This window comes from Pelobates fuscus, chromosome 5 (assembly GCF_036172605.1).
Source record: "Pelobates fuscus isolate aPelFus1 chromosome 5, aPelFus1.pri, whole genome shotgun sequence".
Taxonomy (NCBI): Eukaryota; Metazoa; Chordata; class Amphibia; order Anura; family Pelobatidae; genus Pelobates; species Pelobates fuscus.
In genome coordinates, this window is record NC_086321.1 from 360,283,247 (window position 1) to 360,303,733 (window position 20,487).

General features: G+C 44.4%; 2 protein-coding genes across 2 annotated transcripts in view; one reads left to right on the top strand and one right to left on the bottom strand.

Moving 5' to 3' along the window:
- The window catches only part of OGFOD3 (2-oxoglutarate and iron dependent oxygenase domain containing 3), a 129,548-nt gene extending 128,310 nt beyond the window's left edge, over positions 1-1,238 (bottom strand). Inside the window, exon 1 of the mRNA XM_063456016.1 lies at positions 1,159-1,238. Within this exon, the coding sequence (XP_063312086.1) occupies positions 1,159-1,238 (80 nt within the window). The remainder of the gene's footprint in view (positions 1-1,158) is intronic.
- HEXD (hexosaminidase D) lies at positions 1,237-15,687 on the top strand. The gene is made up of 13 exons (XM_063456009.1): positions 1,237-1,343; positions 4,477-4,591; positions 5,602-5,711; positions 5,986-6,073; positions 6,162-6,326; positions 6,471-6,654; positions 8,386-8,457; positions 9,582-9,777; positions 10,133-10,215; positions 11,444-11,522; positions 12,446-12,547; positions 14,367-14,456; positions 15,468-15,687. The coding sequence occupies exons 1-13, from the start codon at positions 1,237-1,239 to the stop codon at positions 15,634-15,636; spliced, it is 1,560 nt and encodes a 519-aa protein (XP_063312079.1). The 3' UTR covers positions 15,637-15,687.
- The last annotated feature ends 4,800 nt before the right edge of the window (positions 15,688-20,487 follow it).

Consider the following 20,487-nt stretch of genomic DNA (forward strand, 5'->3'; position numbering starts at 1 on the left):
AATAAATCTCATCCTTTCACTCCTTTACCCCTACTTTCATTCCCCCCCACCCCCCATTATTGTGTATCCCCTCCTTTCATGATTTTACCCTCTTTGCGTTCTTTAATTATTTAGTGTTTGTCTTCTTATTTGATTATTTTACTCCTTACTGTCTATTTTCCCCATTCATTATTTTACCCCCTACAGTAAACACTCTCCTTTCATTCTATTTCTCCTTGCAGTTTATCCCCTTTTTTCATTACTTTATTCCTTACTGAGTATCCTTTCCATTCATGGTTTTACTCTTTACTATGCATCTTTTCATTTCATTCATTTACTCCTTACTGTTTATTCTCTCATTTCATTAGTTTGCCCATTGTTGTTTACCGTATTTTTTATTCTTTCACCTCTCATTGTTTACCATCTTCTTTCAATGTTTTGTCCCTTCATTTTTACCCATCCTTTCATTCTTTTATCTTTCACTGTTTAACCCCTCCTTTCATTCTTCTATCCATTGTTGTTTATCCTCTACTTTAAAAATTGTACCCTCTCTGTTAACCCCTCCTTTCATTATTTTACCCCTCACTGTTTACCCGCTCTTTTCATTCTATTACCCCTTACTGTTTACCCCTCCTTTCATTCTATTACCCCTTACTGTTTACCCCTTACTGTTTACCCCTCCTTTCATTCTATTACCCCTTACTGTTTACCACTCCTTTCATTCTATTACCCCTTACTGTTTACCCCTCCTTTCATTCTATTACCCCTTACTGTTTACCCCTCCTTTCATTCTATTACCCCTTACTGTTTACCACTCCTTTCATTCTATTACCCCTTACTGTTTACCCCTCCTTTCATTCTATTACCCCTTACTGTTTACTCCCTTTTTCATTATTTTACCACTGTTAACCCTTTCCTTCTATTATTTGATCTTTCACTGTTTACCCCATCTTTTCATTATTTTACCCCTGTTACCCCCTTGTATTCCTCTGCTCAGTACTGTGACCCCCCTTTATTTCCTGTTACCCCCCCCTCCCCCCCCTCCCCCCCTTTAATGTTAACCTCCTCCTTGAGTGCCTTTTTACCCCAGTGGTCCCCCTATTCCTTGTTACACCCTGTATCTCCCTCCTTCCTGCCTTCTCGCCCTGTTACCCCCTCCATTACACCACCCGTTCTCACCCGGTTTTCTCCCTCGGCCTGGGCCCCACATCCCCGCTTTCTCCCGGTACCCGTCCCCGCCGCCGGTGCTTGGTTGCCATGGTGACTGCTTACTGGAGCTCCGGGCTCGGCGTGGAGCTCGCACATTGGCTCAGGCCGCAGCAGGCAGGAGCAATAGAGCTCCGATCAGCCGGCAGCATGGATGGGTGAGAGCTGTCACCCCGTATTGCTCGTATACCCGGCCCTGTACACATCCTACTGCCCCTGTATATCGCCTACTGCCCCTATATAAGGCCTGAAACTCACTACTGCCCTACACCACCAATACCCTTCTTTAACCCCTTAAGTCTGAAATCCCAGTACCTTACACACCACCTATACCCTCCTACTGCCCCTCTACACCACCTATACCCACCTACTGCCTCTGTGCACCACTTATACCCTCCTACTGCCCCTGTGCACCACTTATACCCTCCTACTGCCCCTGTACACCACCTATACCCTCCTACTGCCCCTCTACACCACCTATACCCTCCTACTGCCCCTCTACACCACCTATACTCACCTACTACCCCTGTGCACCACTTATACCCTCCTACTGCCCCTGAACACCCCCTATACCCACCTTCTGCCCCTGAATACCACCTGTACCCTCCTACTGCCCCTGAACACCACCTATACCCTCCTACTGCCCCCCTACACCCTCCTACTGCCCCTGAACATCACCTATACCCTCCTACTGCCCCTGAACACCACCTATACCCTCCTACTGCCCCTGAACACTACCTATACCCTCCTACTGCCCCTGTACACCACCTATACCCTCCTACTGCCCCTGTACACCACCTACACCCTCCTACTGCCCCTGTACATCACCTACACCCACCTTCTGCCCCTGAACACCACCTGTACCCTCCTACTGCCCCTCTACACCACCTATTCCCTCCTACTGCCCCTGAATACCACCTGTACCCTCCTACTGCCCCTGAACACCACCTATACCCTCCTACTGCCCCCCTACACCCTCCTACTGCCCCTGAACATCACCTATACCCTCCTACTGCCCCTGAACACCACCTATACCCTCCTACTGCCCCTGTACACCACCTATACCCTCCTACTGCCCCTGTACACCACCTACACCCTCCTACTGCCCCTGTACACCACCTACACCCTCCTACTGCCCCTGTACACCACCTACACCCACCTTCTGCCCCTGAACACCACCTGTACCCTCCTACTGCCCCTCTACACCACCTATTCCCTCCTACTGCCCCTCTACACCACCTATACCCTCCTACTGCCCCTCTACACCACCTATACCCTCCTACTGCCCCTGTACACCACCTACACCCACCTTCTGCCCCTGAACACCACCTGTACCCTCCTACTGCCCCTCTACACCACCTATTCCCTCCTACTGCCCCGAACACCACCTATACCCTCCTACTGCCCCTCTACACCACCTATACCCTCCTACTGCCCCTGAACACCACCTATACCCTCCTACTGCCCCCTACACCCTCCTACTGTCCCTGAACACCACCTATACCCTCCTACTGCCCCTCTACACCACCTATACCCTCCTATTGCCTCTGTACACCACCTACACCCTCCTACTGCCTCTGTACACCACCTACACCCACCTTCTGCCCCTGAACACCACCTGTACCCTCCTACTGCCCCTCTACACCACCTATTCCCTCCTACTGCCCCTGAACACCACCTATACCCTCCTACTGTCCCTCTACACCACCTATACCCTCCTACTGCCCCTGTACACCACCTACACCCACCTTCTGCCCCCTGAACACCACCTGTACCCTCCTACTGCCCCTCTACACCACCTATTCCCTCCTACTGCCCCTGAACACCACCTATACCCTCCTACTGTCCCTCTACACCACCTATACCCTCCTACTGCCCCTGTACACCACCTACACCCACCTTCTGCCCCCTGAACACCACCTGTACCCTCCTACTGCCCCTCTACACCACCTATTCGCCTCCTACTGCCCCTGAACACCACCTATACCCTCCTACTGCCCCTCTACACCACCTATACCCTCCTACTGCCCCTCTACACCACCTATTCCCTCCTACTGCCCCTGAACACCACCTATACCCTCCTACTGCCCCTCTACACCACCTATACCCTCCTACTGCCCCTCTACACCACCTATGCCCTCCTACTGCCCCTCTACACCACCTATACCCTCCTACTGCCCCTCTACACCACCTATACCCTCCAATTGCCTCTGTACACCACCTACATCCCATAGCCCTATACACGGCAGTGAACCTACTACAGCTCCTATACACTATCTGTAACTTCATACTGCTCCTGTACACTAGCTGTAACCTCATACTGCCCATTTACACCACCTGTAACTTCATACTTCTCTTGTACACTAGCTGTAACTTAATACTACCCCTACACACCACCCATAAACTCCTACTGCGATACACACCTACTGTAACATCCTACTGCCTCTGTATGGTACACAATGTACACCACATGTACATTTCCTACTACCCCAATACACCTTGTGTAAATGCATACTGCTTCCGTCCACCCCCAATGCATCATATATTGTAATGTTCCTACTGGTCATTCCATAAAGCCCCTGTAGGTGTACTTCAACTATCACAACTACAAGGCCTGTTTCGCCCTCTAGACCCGGGGTACTTAATAGGTAGATCCCCAGATGTTATAGGACTACAACTCCCATGATGCTTTGCATGTCTTTAGAATGGCAAAGCATTGTGGAAGCTTTAGTTTTAAAACATCTGCGGATCTACCTTTTGGGCACCCCTGCTCTAGACAGACCCTACAACTCCTACTGGTAAATTAACTACCCATTGTATTCCCATAGTGCCACAGGATGCCCAGCACACGTCATGTGCATCTCTTTGTTCACACAGATTACTCATTACTCTTCCCCCTTCTGGTCCTATAGATCCCACCTGGGTTATAGGGGCCAGTACATTATCTGTAGGCCCCTATAACCCAGAACAACATTTGTACATTCCTGATTGCCCATGTGGGCAACACCTTACACCTCCGTAATCTAATACTCTAACTGTTGGTCCCCCTGCCACCCAGTACCTCCCCTACTTGTCCAATATGTCCCTCTTGTACCCAGTGCGCTGATACATACCTAGCACATCTCCCAACACCCCTTAACTCATTTAAAACTCAGGACTTAGTAAAAATGAACCTAATAAAAGCCCAGCTTGGCAGCTAATATGTGTTGCATGGTTTCTTTAGCTTTATTTAGCCATTTTAATGTACCTCTAGTTTACAATGATGGCAAATACTTTCTTATCTTTCTGCAGAAAGCACAGCGCTGACCAGGGTCAGTTGACTAAGGGAAAAAAAGCGAATTTCGAACTTATTTTGGTCCACCTGGATCTAAAAGGAGCACCGCCCAAAGTGTCATATCTGGCAGAGGTAATACTGGAAGTGGTATCAGATTGCACACTATTGTCACCCGCAAGCTATTTAGTTTAACCCCTTAAGGACACATGACATGTCTGACACGTCATGATTCCCTTTTATTCCAGAAGTTTGGTCCTTAAGGGGTTAAACTTTCTGTTATTCGTTTAGTGGTGAAAGCTTTTTGATTTAGATTGAAAAAGTTGAATGGATCCAGGAATTAAATTGTCTCACAATTAAACAGTTAAAGTGCCATTTTAAAGAATGTAGTGTGTAACGCCACATCAAATTTCACCTATAAATTGTGCCAGCGCATGTATAACGTGCCCTTGAACCCTCTCCCGGCTCTCGGCATGCCTTGTAATCCAAGGTCTGTCTGATAGTGTGCCTGCCTACTGTTTTCCCATCTCAGGGTAGCTGTGTTCCAGGAACCTTAACAACGTTGGACTCTGATGAGTTCATTGCTTGTGTTCCAAAACATTTTATGTCTGTTGCTTCAGTCCGATAACATTACGTTTAAACATTAGTGGATGTACTGCCCCTCCTCCTCATTAGCATAGAGTGATTTTGTGAGAATCCTATCTTTTTATAAACAATACATTATTCTGAGATCCATTAATTGGAGCATTCCGCTCTGCTCACATATTAAAGGAGCTCATCTGATTGCTTGTGGAAACAGCAGTGAGACATCCAAAAACAAACTGACATGACCTTAACGTGATGGCACGATGTGTCCTCAAGCACCATCAAAATAGCAGACAGTATAGCTACGGGGTTCTGAAATGTTCACATTGGCGAAAGTGTTTTTTTATTATTATACTTTATTTATTAAGCGCCAACACATTCCACAGCGCTGTACATGGGTACAATTGGTACACGTCAAAATACAAAGGTACAGTACATCTGAGACAGTACAAAATTGAAAAATAAACATATATGAGTAGTGGAGGGCCCTATTCTCATGAGAACTTACAATCTAGATAGGTTTTAATTTAAATCCAGAATTCTTTTTTGTCTGCCACCAGATATTTCCCCTTTTCTCATCCCTTGGAGCAAATGGACTGCTGATAGAATATGAAGACACCTTTCCATATTTCGGGGAGCTGCTCCCTTTGCGTGCTGCCCATGCTTACAGGTAACCTTCAAGAATGTATAGTTCACTCTCTAAAAATAAGCATGACTTTCTAACTTAGCATTGTTCCATTCTCTGAGTAATGGAACAGAAGTTCCTTGCACTCAATGGATTAACCAAAAAAACGAAACCAACATTACCTTGTTTATAATAAAGGTTACCTGGGATGTTAAACTACTAGGGATGATTTTCCTTATAGGAAGTTTTTTCAAACAATGGCCGTTTCATAATAGAAATTAAGATATCCTGTTCGTTAATTTCTGTCTTCCACTCTTAGCCCTGAGGAAATCTGTGAGATATTAAGTCTGGCAAAGCTTCACAACTTGGAAGTCATTCCATTAATACAAACATTTGGACACATGGAGGTAGGGAATGGGTGAGTATCGGGGCACCACTGAATGCTGTGTTTAACTTCTTGTCACTATTAACATTTGTCTTGTGTGTCATCTGCAGTTTGTCCTAAAGCACAAGGAGTTCTCTCATCTTAGAGAAGTCCCAACTTACCCAAACAGCTTGAACCCCCATAAAGCAGAATCCCACCAGCTGATTCGGGCCATGCTGCAGCAGGTGATGGACCTGCACCCAGACATCCAGTGGCTCCATATCGGTTCTGACGAGGTACGTTATGTTAAGAAACCTCATGAAGACAGTGGTTTGACCCGAGATAACATTAATCGGTGCTGCCGCTATGCCCTTTTTATAAATTGCAGCTTTTGTATGTTTGGTGACAGGTCAGCGTGTGTCCTTGCCTCCTACTTTCAGGTCTATTACCTTGGTGAGGGTGAAGAATCCAAGTTGCTACGTACAGAAAGATCCCTCACTGTCGTAGAAATCTTCTTGTCACACCTCCGAGCTGTGGCTACGCATGTAGTGTCCACATTTCCGGGGGTAAGACCCATCGCCTGGGATGATATGCTTCGCGAAGCCAGTGCATGCACACTCACAGGTAAGCAGTCTAGCAGAATCTTGTCAGTATATGCAGAATACTAAGTAAGGCAAGATTAAGCAAATGGTGTTCAGCTCTGAACATTTGAAGCACTTATCTCTAGGCTTGCGTCACATCAAAGAGAACCATCCAAAACAGGAGGTCCCCTCAATACCATTCTTTCTCTATCCATTGTTCTTAAATACCTGAAAGGCACATTATATCCTCTCTAATTAAAAAAACACCACTAGCAAGTTCTTGGCTGTTGACAGAAATGTTTAATAGTAACTTCACTATAAGACCGATCTTTTGACAATATTTGTTTCATTTGGTAAAGCTTCACAACAAATAAACTTACACTGATCAGCCACGTCGTTAAAACCACTTGCCTAATATTGTGTAGGTTCCACTTATACTGCCAAAACAGCTATTGTGCCTCAAGACCTCTGAATGTTTCCTGTGGTAACTAACACCAAATTATTAGCAGCAGATCCTTTAGTCCTGCAAGTTGTGAGGTGGGACCAGGACTCCAGTTTTCCCTGCATAACATTGCCTTCGCTGGCCAGCCTTCATCCCATAGTGCATTCTGCTGCCATCTCTTCCCCAGGTAAACAATGCACACGCACCCAGCTATCCACTCGATCTAAAAGAAAACTTGATTCACCAGACTAGGCAACCTTCTTCCATTGCTCTATCATCCAGTTCTGAAGCTCAGGTCACCTTGAAGACGCGTTCGATGGTGGGCAAGTGTCATCACAGGCGCTCGGACAAGTCTGCAGCTACGCAGCCCCGTATACAACAAACTGCGATGTAAGGTGTGTTCTGATACCTTTTTCTCATCGGACGAAATGGGCTAGTCTTCTCTCTGCATGTGCATCAATGAGCCTTGGGCACTCGTGACCCTTATGCTGGTTCACCAGTTCTCCTTCCTTGCAAAGGTACATACTTTCCATTGCATACTGGGAATAGCCCACAAGACCTGCCATTTTGAGATCTTCTAACTCTGTTGTCCAGCCACCACTATTTGGTCCTTGTCAAAGTCACTCAGATCTTTTCGCTTGCCCAGTTTTCATGCTTCCAACACATGAAATTCAAAAATGGACGGTTCACATGCTGCCTAATATGTCCCGCCCCTTGACACGTGCCATTGTAACGATATCATAAATGTTATTCACTTCACCTGTCAGTGGTTTCAATGTTGTGGCTGATCAGTGGAAATAATAACATAAGGATGTATTTCAAGACATATTTTCTGTAGCCTAGAGAGACCAGTCAGTTGGTTAATGCAACACATTTAGAATCTGTAACCTGGAGGATTACAGTGTATTCTCCCAGCAGGGTCAACTAATTCTTTTATCCTTTTGATGATAAAATAAGTGCCAATGTAATGCATAATCAAAAGTCTCTCAACAGCTGATAATTAGTGGTTACGAAGTATTTTAATGCCTTTTCATGAAGTAATATATGTTTTATATATATATATAATGTCTGACTATTGTATGCTTTCCGACTCACAGCAATGACACACATAATGACAATGCTGGACATATGCGGTGTAACTAAATTATTCTCTAACAAATTGTCAAAAGGAAAGAAATAAATGCTATAGACAGAGAAGAAACAAATGCACAGAGCACGCTCGCTTTGTTTTTTTTACATGTTATATGCACTAGTTTAGGGGGGTCACCAAATGTATGAATGTTCATTAAGATGTAAACACTGCCTTCTCAAATTAAAATCTGTTTCTCGTAGAGTCCGGAGTCCCGTCTCTGCTGCAGCCTATGATATGGGACTACACCGCAAACCTGGATGTTGAAAACAGAAGTAAGTCAGCAAGTGTCAGCGGAAGGACCATTTCTGGAGCAAAGTGCTAAATGTGTCACAGTTAAATTCTCCACGTTAGCACTTGGCTCCAAATGTGCTCTATATCAGTGGTTCCCAAACTTTCAAGGGGCCCTTAGTATTTCAGTATTTTTCCAAGGCACCCCAAGTCAAACTTTCTAGGTTGCGTATCTATACAGCTCTGTGGCATTTACTGGCGCTATAATGTAATGTACAGTGTTGGTGTTTGAAGGGGTGCTTGTATATAGTTATTGTGTTTTAATACAAGGGTGTGTTTGTATGTAATGTTTGTGTTTGATTGCAGGGGTGTGTCTGAATGTAATGTTCACTTTTAAATGCGGATGTACATTTATGTGAAGTATTTGTGTTTGAGTGAAAGAGTGTGTTTGTATATTATTATTTTTTTAGTATGAATGCAGTGGTGTGTTTGTATGTAATATTTGAGTTAGATTTCAGGAGTGTGCTTGTATGTCGTGCTGGTGTTTGACTGCTTGGATGTATATACATACATACATACTTACATCCTTACACAGATATTCATGCACATTAACACACAGATGCATATAAATACGACATTTACACACAAATTCATAAAGACACCTACACACGCACCCAGACACACAAACATTGATACATACACACACTGACATAAAAACACACACGCTGACACACAGACACACATATACAGATGTGTGCACAGACACAAAAGCACACTGCCATGTATATACACACACAGATGCACACACGAACAAACACCCTGACATACATTTATACTCATACACACATTCAAACTCATACACACACACATATACAAGTGATTTTTATTTATTTTTTATATATCTCCTGCCAGCTTACCATATGTGCCACGAGGGTGGCTTGGAGTCCTGCTACAGGTGGATTTGAGAGGTCTGGAGCTCTTCATGCTCCTCTCCCCTCATGTTGCGGCTTCCTCCTCCCGCGCTGCCTCCTTGCAGGATGCTGGGAGAAAGTGACAGGCTGTCGCTTTCTCCCAGCCGGCCGACATTACAGGGGTCTGGTCGCGGTCTTAAATAATTCAGCAGTAATGTTTCCCCGGTGCTATAATCATTTTTTTTGTCATCCCACAGTCGCTCTGGTGGAGAAGTACCAACAGTGTGGCTTTCAGAAGATCTGGTTGGCGAGTGCTTTTAAGGGGGCCACAGGGACAAACCAACAGCTCACTCACATTGCCCATCACCTGGAGAACCACAGACATTGGCAGCAGGTAGCGGAGGCAGTGCCACAGAGCATCCTACAGGGGATGGCATTAACTGGATGGCAGAGGTAGGATATATAGCACAAAGCAACAAGAAAACATCAAACAATGTGATTTAGCCCTTCCTAAAGATTTCATTTTTCATATATGACCAAGGATAGGTTATTATTACCCAACTCATTTGTACCCCTTGCAAGGGTGATAAGCAGAGTTGACCTTCTGGGTATAGAACTTACAAATCTGTGCTCGGAGAGGTAACAAATGTCTTGCAAAATGCCAGCTGGTAGAGTCAGTTTTCATATACAAAATAGCTTACTATCAGTTGTAGACAATTATTTCACCAGCACACCGTCCATTCTTTATAAAAAAAACTAAAAAGTTATCTTGAGTTTGTCGTAATCGACCTTTATTCTTTCTGTACAGGTACGACCATTTCTCGGTACTGTGTGAGCTGCTTCCAGTTGCGATTCCATCTTTGGCTGTGTGTCTGCAATTCCTAAAACATGGTACAGTTCATGTCTCCTGTTTCAGCTTCTACCACCTTGTTTAGCCCCTTAAGGACCAAACTTCTGGAATAAAAGGGAATCACGACATGTCACACGTGTCATGTGTCCTTAAGGGGTTAAAAGCCGAATGTAGCATGAAATGAAAGTAGATATTTTCCCCAGGGTCTCCTTATTGATGGCTACTGAGAATTCACACTAGCTAAGTCAGATCTTCATCATATTGTGCTAACTGGCTGAATGGCATTTCGCAGCTACAACGAGGCTGGCAAGGTCTGACATATGCCCCAAACACAAAAAGAAAACACGCTTGAATTCCTGTGGTAGGAGAGTATACAATGAGTGATCATAGGCAGAGTTAAAAATATGAACATTTAAGTTGTCATAAAAAAATAGGCCAAAATAAATACAATCTGGATACTGATAAAAAAATGTCCTAAGAGTTGTCAACTCTTAAGAGATTTTCTGCTCCTGGCACTTAGTTATAAAGTGTTCTACACAGTGACAGGTATTCTGTGTAGTCGTTAAGGTAGAATAATGACTCATTTAAATATATTTTTTTAGTTTATAATGATACTCTGTTAAGCACAACACATTTCCTTAAAAATTAGAATTTAAATTTTTAAAGGATAACTGTCATCAGAAATTGGTTTTATTAATATTATAGGAATCCTTTCAACATGTAAAAAAAGATATGGCCTTTTTTTAAAATGAAGTTTATGTAAAAATACATGAAAATCTGGCCAACTCTGCCCTGCTTAGCAGAGCACCTAGGGCGATGACTGATGACCTCACCACTCTGTGAAAGGAGCAAGCAGGAGCCTAACGGTCAGATTCTAACTTGGTCCGACCAAAGGTGTTTGAATATGGCAGAAGGATCTAGTGTTCTGTGAAAGTAGGGGACAGACTTTCAGGTATTTTTACATATACTTAATTAAAAGAAAAATGTTGTATCTGTCATTACATGCTGCAAAGATTCTTAGAATAATAAAAAAAGATTTCTGGTGACAGTTGTTCTTTAACCCCTTAAGGACCAAGCTTCTGGAATAAAAGGGAATCATGACATGTCACACATATCATGTGTCCTTAAGGGGTTAAAAACTATCATTCTTACATATGTTTGGCTGCACTGGTTTAAACCAGTTTAAATAATACCAGTCTATAAGCTAAAGAGCCACCCGTATTTTACAAGGTTCCCTATAACATGTCCTTGCTTTTTATTACATATCAGGTTCCTGCTCTGAGCAAGTGATTGGCTCCGTGAAAAGCATCCTGGGAATGCCACAGTTGGAGATTGAAAACTTTGTAAGGTGACCTTCACATCTGCTGCTGGTTTCATGGGTGTCTTGAGCTAGGTTCCGAGCAGTAAATATGCCATCGTTGTTGTTCATTGTAAGATCTAAGCACCTACCTTTCTAGGTCCTGCAAAATACAGTGCAACAGGGATAAAACTGCTAGTAATCAGAAATGTTATTTGTACCGTGGATGTCCTTAAAAAAATTTCACACTCCAGAAAATGTAATTAAACTCAAACTGTGGGGGCTAGTGGTTTCATTTCGAACATTAACACTCAGTCTTTTCCAGGTCAATAGGCCAATGTTCCCAATCTGCAATTCTAAAACGTCCCTAATGCAGATAAATATGTTTTGTTGTTTTTTTATACAATGCAGTCTATCAGTTTTGCACTTTAATAAATATTACCAAGATTTTATTGTGCAGTTCTAACCAGCTATTGTTTCATTAACCCCTTAAGGACACATGACATGTGTGACATGTCGCGATTCCCTTTTATTCCAGAAGTTTGGTCCTTAAGGGGTTAAAGGCACACTGTAGGCACATAGCCACTTCAGCTGATGTGGTTATGGTGCCTGGAGTTAACAGGTGGCAAGGGCTACATGGCTGTTATACTGTTACTCCCTGTTTAGCATTGATGCTCTGTACCCAGCAGGCTGCAGACTATCCCTCAATGATAATAATATGGCACCTCACACCATGCCGGGGATACCAGGCAGTGATTTGCTGAGAGTATTAGCTGATCCCTGCCTGCAATCCAGGTATGAATTTGCATGTCGTTTTGCCGTATTGTGATTGGGGGCCTGACAGCAGTTAAAGTGGTTATGTTGTCTACAGTGTCCCTCTAACCATCTGTCAGCCTAAAGAGACAGGCAACCATTTTTCTTTTTTTTTTTTTCCCCATTCTTTCAATAACACAATGACTTTCTTATAATAACAGCGAGCCAACGGGGAGTTTTCCTGGTAGTGATCTTCTAACTCTCATCACGCAAATCATTTTTTTCTTGAAGACGTCTGTGAAAGATTTTCTGGAAGGGAACAGGTCAGTAGCAGTCTGGAGGCGAACACGTCAGTGCTGTTAACAGGGAGTCTGGAAGGGCACAGGTCAGTGGCAATAGCAGTGATTTACATGATGTAGAACAGGTCAGTGATAGTAGAGGTGAATAAAGTGCAGAGAACATGGAAGGGCTGCTAGTGGTGAGTAAAATTAAGGGAACAGGCCACTGCCAGTATCAGTGAGTCAAGAAATAAACAGGTCCGGCCTTGTAGCAGTCAGTCGGGAAGCAGAAAAGATCAATGCAATAGCAACCAATAATTAGGGAGATGAGGGCAGGACCAGCTTTATTAGTTGGTAGTCAAGGGGCAGCAAGCCAGTGCTGGCAACAGGAAAACTGGGGGGGGGGGGGGGGAGTAGGTCAGTGCCAGCAGCAGTGAGCCTGTTGTGGAAAAGGTCAGTGCCGGCAGCGGTGAGCCTGGAGAGGAGCAGGTCAGTGCCGGCAGCGGTGAGCCTGGAGAGGAGCAGGTCAGTGCCGGCAGCAGTGAGCCTGGAGAGGAGCAGGTCAGTGCCGGCAGCAGAGAGCCTGGAGAGGAGCAGGTCAGTGCCGGCAGCAGAGAGCCTGGAGAGGAGCAGGTCAGTGCCGGCAGCAGTGAGCCTGGAGAGGAGCAGGTCAGTGCCGGCAGTAGTGAGCTTGGAGAGGAGCAGGTCAGTGCCGGCGGCAGCAGTGAGCCTGGAAAGGAGCAGGTCAGTGCTGGCAGCAGTGAACCTGGAGAGGAGCAGGTCAGTGCCGGCAGCGGTGAGCCTGGAGAGGAGCAGGTCAGTGCTGGCAGCGGTGAGCCTGGAGAGGAGCAGGTCAGTGCCGGCAGCAGTGAGCCTGGAGAGGAGCAGGTCAGTGCCGGCAGCAGTGAGCCTGGAGAGGAGCAGGTCAGTGCCGGCAGCAGTGAGCCTGGAGAGGAGCAGGTCAGTGCCGGCAGCAGTGAGCCTGGAGAGGAGCAGGTCAGTGCCGGCAGTAGTGAGCCTGGAGAGGAGCAGGTCAGTGCTGGCGGCAGCAGTGAGCCTGGAAAGGAGCAGGTCAGTGCTGGCAGCAGTGAACCTGGAGAGGAGCAGGTCAGTGCCGGCAGCAGAGAGCCTGGAGAGGAGCAGGTCAGTGCTGGCAGCAGTGAACCTGGAGAGGAGCAGGTCAGTGCCGGCAGCAGTGAGCCTGGATAGGAGCAGGTCAGAGCCAGCAGCAGTGAGCCTGGATAGGAGCAGGTCAGAGCCAGCAGGTCAGAGCCGGCAGCAGTGAGCCTGGATAGGAGCAGGTCAGTGCCAGCAGCAGTGAGCCTGGAGAGGAGCAGGTCAGTGCCGGCAGCAGTAGTGAGCCTGGAAAGGAGCAGGTCAGTGCCGGCAGCAGCAGTGAGCCTGGAAAGGCGCAGGTTAGTGCAGGCAGCAGCAGTGGGCCTGGAGAGAAGCAGGTTAGTGCAGGCAGCAGTAGTGAGCCTGGAAAGGAGCAGGTCAGTGCCGGCAGCAGCAGTGAGCCTGGAGAGGAGCTGGTCAGTGCCGGCAGCAGCAGTGAGCCTGGAAAGGAGCAGGTCAGTGCCGGCAGCAGCAGTGAGCCTGGAAAGGAGCAGGTCACTGCCGGCAGCAGCAGTGAGCCTGGAGAGGAGCAGGTCAGAAACAGCAGCAGCAGTGAGCCTGGAAAGGAGCAGGTCAGTGCTGGCAGCAGTGAGCCTGGAGAGGAGCAGGTCAGTGCCGGCAGCAGCAGTGAGCCTGGAAAGGAGCAGGTCAGTGCTGGCAGCAGTGAGCCTGGAGGGGAGGAGGTCGGTAATGGAGTGAGCTTTGGTTGGTGTGTGTGACCCCTCTGCTTTTTTGCTTGGATATTTAGGTTTGTCACAGGCTGGTTCAGTCCTTACCACCGGAAGCGGAAAATTGTTCATCCAATAATGGTGCAGCAGATCCAGCCAGAGGCGATAAGGTAAAATCTTAATTGTTGTGCTGTTAGCAGAAATCAAAGCTTTCTGGGACATGTAATTCAGCTATTAGCCGATATACAACTCCCATAAACAGGGCTGGATTTAGCCTCTTTGCTGCACCAAGGCCAGTTTCCTCCATACACCATCGCTGGCCCATTGTACGTACATACATATTATATACACAGTATGTGCCTGTCATTGATGAGCAGCAAAGGAAATCGGATGTGAGAGCTCCTCAGCAATACAACTTACAGAAATGTACATTGTTTAAGTGTATGACAGAGCCCCACTGCAATAAAACTGGCTGAGTGATGTATGTGAAGGCTGAATTATGACTTCAGGCAATTACACATTTTATTATTTAATTTAAAAAAAACAATTTTAAAAAAAACGTGGTCATACAAAAACAACTAAATTAATTTGACCAAAACCTATAAAATGCAGAAAAGCTGCATTGGTGCCTGGAGTGAACACCCATGGTTTTCTAACATTCTCCATGTGAGGGCACAGTAATTCATGCCAAGAGATTTTGTAACTTTAGATTAGCTTGACTTGCAGTTTATGGGCAAAGGGCTGAACTTTAGGTGCCAGGAGAACCCTGTTTTTGTTTTTTTGGTCAAAGTGCATACAGTTTCTACAGAGTAGAAGGTACCGAAATTCTTTTTAGAGTATTGCAATAATCAGTAGTAGTTTATAGCGTCCCTTTAATTGTACTTAATGATATTCCATCAACCTCTACTCAATGGAATCTTTTGATCCTGGTATTTGAACAGTTGCTATAATTTGTGCATTAATCAGCTAAGCTATAAACAGTAAGTCAGCCTCTCACAGTTAAACCACAAATACAATATATTACTATTGCAGTTTATTTTTTTGGTGATTAGTTTTTTTTTTTCTAACAATAGCAATTCATCTGCTGCCCATGCAACTATTGGGAAACAAGTAGGAGATAATAAATGCAGATCTATTTAAAACTAAAGTATGCAACTTAAACATGACTTGCCCTTCCTCAGCCTCCTGTCAAGATGGACGCCAGTAATGGAAGCAGTACAGGCAGCGTTGCTTAGTATCTATCCCATGAGTACAGCTACGGAATGGATGGAAGAGTATGCCCTGCCGTGTTTCCTGGAAATTCAGGAACTTGTGAACGACTTGAACACTGCTCTGGGGAACGTAGAGTAGATCCGTACTCTCTACCGTTACAACCAGCAGCGGAGCCTTCATATTTACTGATTCAATTATACATTTTTTTTACATTCTGTACCTTTTTCATAGGAACAATATAAAAAAAAAATTAAAAAAACTGTATTCAAAATTAAACCAAAAAAGTTCCAAGAGATATTTAATCTGAACACTGTATAAAATATTGTTTGTTACTCTACTTAAACATGCTATAGGTCAGGTGTAGGAAATTTTCTGCATTCCAGATGTTACAGACTACATCTCCCATAATGCTCTTACGGCCATGATGCTGGCAATGCATCAGGGGAGATGTATTTCACAACATCTGGTGTGCCGAACGTTTGCCTACTATTGATATATATATATATATATATATATATATGTATGTTATACTGGAGGCGCTTTTTGCATTTGAGAAAGATCTCATCTCCAAGCAGTTAGAGTTGCTAGTTTTTACGTTCGAGTTAATGTCTAAAGATTTTACATAACTGTGAAATGTACCTGCTGCAGAGCAGGTGGCAAATTTTCTGGCAAGTTCTTTCCAATTTACAAAGCCAATAGTGAGTCAGTAGTTACATGTAACCTGCAAAGTTATTGACTTGGACATGTCTTCCACCTTACACATGGACTACCGTTAGAAAAACAGAGCATCTAAAGATTACATAGCAGGAGATGGCTGTAAATCATTTGAACGCTATCTGTACAGATGTTTGAGGCATAGACCAGAAGAAAAAAAAAAGCCAGAATGAATCATTGTATAATACTTTATTTACTGTATAAAACCAGTTGCAACTACACCTGGAGTGTGTATTGTTTGCAATAGAAGTAACAAAGCTTTGTTAAAAGCATAATATAAATACAATATTACATAGTAGAAAAAAAATTCAATATGCTGATAGAAGTTTGGACGGTACAAGACCATGTATTTATTTAAAGAAGGGGGAAAAGAAAGGTGTTTTTGTTTTTAATAAATGCACTTTGTGAGCCATCTTCCCCAACTTTAAAGGGGGAACCGTCACATCTGGACTGTACACCTTTCAATAAAACATTGCAAATCACCTACAACTTTTGTTAAAGTTTTCTTCATTAGATGTCCAATTGTCTTTAAAAATTTAATTAGAGGACCAAATGATATAATAAATCAGTTCAAACAGAGCAAAGCTAGGATAAACATTGCAAGTGAGAACAAATAGAAACTTTATTCATTTTTCAATTTCACTTCTGACTGATTGCCAGGTGCAAAGCACAGACTCTGAACCAATGGCAGGGAGATGGAGGTGCCCAGTTGCAAGAATACAGTATGGATTTCAACATTACATTTTATTTTGCATACCTCACAAATACTGATTTGTTGTTAGATACGGGAATAGATTAGAGACATTAGACTAAAAACAGGAAGTAAGAGAATACCGGCCGTGTCCGTATACTGCAAGACATATTGCTGGCAAAGAAGCCAAACTGCATACAGTAAATATGCACTGCGTCTAATAATGTTGTTGGACTACAACTTCCATAATTCTCGGTAAGTACATGGAAATCACCAGTGGCGTACACACAACCCATGGGGCCCCGGTGCGAAAACTGATCCGTGGGCCCCCCCCGCGCGCGCGCTTACTCTGCGCGGGCTGGGGCCGCAACACATGGCGGCGGGCACCTGGTCGCAGGGCTGCGACCACGTTATGTACGCCAGTGCATGCATAAACACATACACTTAAAGGACCACTACAGACACCCAGATCACATCAGCTCAATGAAGTGGTCTGGGTGCCAGGTCTCTCTAGTTTTAACCCTGCAGCTGAAAACATAGCAGTTTCAGAGAAACTGCTATATGTTTCACTGAGGGTTAATCCAGCCTCTAGAGGCTGTCTCATTGACAGCCGCTAGAGGATTTTCTGCGTTTCTCACTGTGAAAATCACAGTGAGAAGACGCTGAACGTCCATAGGAAAGCATTGAGTAATGCTTTCCTATGGGCGGTTTGAATGTGCGCGTGGCTCTTGCCACGCATGCGCATTCGGAGCTGAGAAGCGGATCGGGGCGGAGAGATCCCCAGCGCCAAGGGAGTCCGGCACTGGAGAAAGGTAAGTGCTTAAGACACACACGCACACATTAACTGACAGACACACACTCAGTGACAAACATACATACACACTAACAGACGCACACAGACACACACACTAACACGCACACTCCAACACACACACTAACACACACACACTCTAATACTAACACACACACACTCCAACACACACACTAACACACACACACACTCTAATACTAACACACACACACTCTAACACTAAGACAAACACTCTAACACTTACACACACACACTCTAACACACGCTCACACACACACTAACACAAACACACACTCACTAACATACACTCACTAGCACACACTCACTAACATACACTAGCACACACTCACACTAACATACACTCACACTAACATACACTCACACTAACACACACACACACACACTAACACACACACACACACACACACTCACACACACACACTAACGAACATACACTAACACACTCACTAACATACACTCACTAACATACACTCACACACACACACACACACTAACTAACATACACTAACACACTCACACAAACACTCACTAACATACACTCACTAACATACACTCTCACACACACACACATTTTTGTTTTTTTTTTCTATTTAATCCCCCCAGCCTCCTTACCTGTGGGAGAGCTGAGGGGATTCCCTGGGGTCCAGTGGTGTCACCCGGCGGGCAGTCAGGCTGGCGGGCGCGCGAGGGAGCACTCTCCCCTGAGTGCTCCCTCTTCAGCTCCCTCGCGCGCCGCGTACTGATGCCGGAGCCGGAAGATGACGTCATCTTCCGGCTCCGGTTTCAGTGCGGTGCGCGAGGGAGCTGAAGAGGGAGCACTCAGGGGAGAGTGCTCCCTCGCGCGCCCGCCAGCCTGACTGCCCGCCGGGTGTAAGTAGGGCCAGCCTCGGGGGGCCCGGAGGTGGCCGGCTCCTGGGCCCCCCAGGAGAAGAGGCTGGCCCAGTGAGTACATACCTGGGTCGCAGGGCGGCCGGGCCCCCTGGTGGGCCGGGCCCGGTCGCAGCCGCGACCCCTGCGACCCCGGTATGTACGCCACTGGAAATCACCGTCATACAGAGTTTCATTATTTTGTAATCTAAAAATGCATCTTCGAATTAATGATTAACGTTTCTCATTTCTGGTGAAATTTTAGCCAGGTTATATATCTACGGTTAGAAGTGCTGTGTTTTTATTTATATTTTTTTTTTATTTATTTTTTTTTTTTAAAAGATCGCAGCTGCCCATTTCAGCACAGATGCAATTTGGGATCTACCCCCAGAGCTTTTTGATTGAGCATCCATTGAAAATTCCTATTTGGCTGCTCATCAAGTGCAATTCACTTTATTAGAAAGAACATGTGCATTTCTTTACCCTTGTAGAGGATAATTAATTACATTGACAATTTCTTAGATTTTTGGTTTAAAACAAATATAATTGCAGTAAGCAGTTGTAAAAAGCAGTGTTTCTGAGCAGTAGCTACCTACTTTGTGTTTAGCATCATCACTATGTTAAATAAACATACTAAGTCTTTATTTTGCTGCATTACTTTATATATACAAAACGAACCCATTCTAATACTCCGTACCATGGTGTACTTAATGTTCAGCAGATACAGTTAGTCCTTGAGTGGCAGATCTGTGAAGCTATGAGAATGATGCACATTGTATTTGTGCAAGGCTAATTCTAGATAATTGCCCTTTAAAACACGAGTGAGGGAAAGGTGATCTGGCATTATGTCAAGAGTGGTGGAGTACCTAAAGGGATTTATTCCCAAAACACCAAACTTTAGTGAACTAATTATCAAATTGAAATAGGTAAACCAAAAAAGATATGGAAAAATTCTCCATCAATTATAATCACAGCTCATCTAGTTTGGTCTTAATTTTGCAATTCTTTTTCTAACTTACTGGTTAGGTTATAAACTCTGTTGATCAAAAGATACACCGAAAATAAAGCCTCTGTTCACCTCAGTCAAAGTACACCCAGATTACGGCAGGCAAGTCACAGGGACGGGGGAATTTCTGGGAACTACTCTGGAATGTTAACATTTTATGACGTAAATGCAGTATTTTGGAATGAAAGCTCTAAAACAAATATACATCCTACAGTATACTTGGGCTTAATAAATATAGTAAAAAAAAAACACAGACATACAAAATGTAGTCATGGAGTGTATGCAACTTTTAACGATAAGGGGGTAACAAATGCATGACTGATCTCCCAAATTTTACTAAACAACGGATTGACCCCAAATACCGTTTTTACATTGCAAAAATGGTATGAACATTTCTATAATTCTATCTCCAGTACCTGTGAGTATAATATAAGTACTGTGCATATAAGCAATACATACAGGTTCAAGTACCTTTTGAGAGCTTACTTCCAATCAAGTAATAAGTCTCACAATAATCAAGTAAAGATACAATGCATGGTGCAGTTTCCTGCATTGGTCTTAAATTGTGGCCATTCTTTATGACCTATTTGGTTCGTGGAAGTCTGTTGAGATAACTACATTAAGTTCTTTTTTTTTTTTAAGCAGTTGGATGGGTACAACCAATCCAGAAGGCGTGCAGCATTGATGCCAATCTCATCCTCTACAATCAGCTCTTGTTTTCACAGATCAAGCAAGTGTTCTGATTTTCCTTTCTGACCAAAAATCTTATTACACGGTAATGTAATAAACCCACTGATCTCAGTGTGAATACTAAAAAACAAAAATCAGTTGTACCAAAAATGTAAATCATGGAAACCACTAAGGCACTTTGAAGCTTGA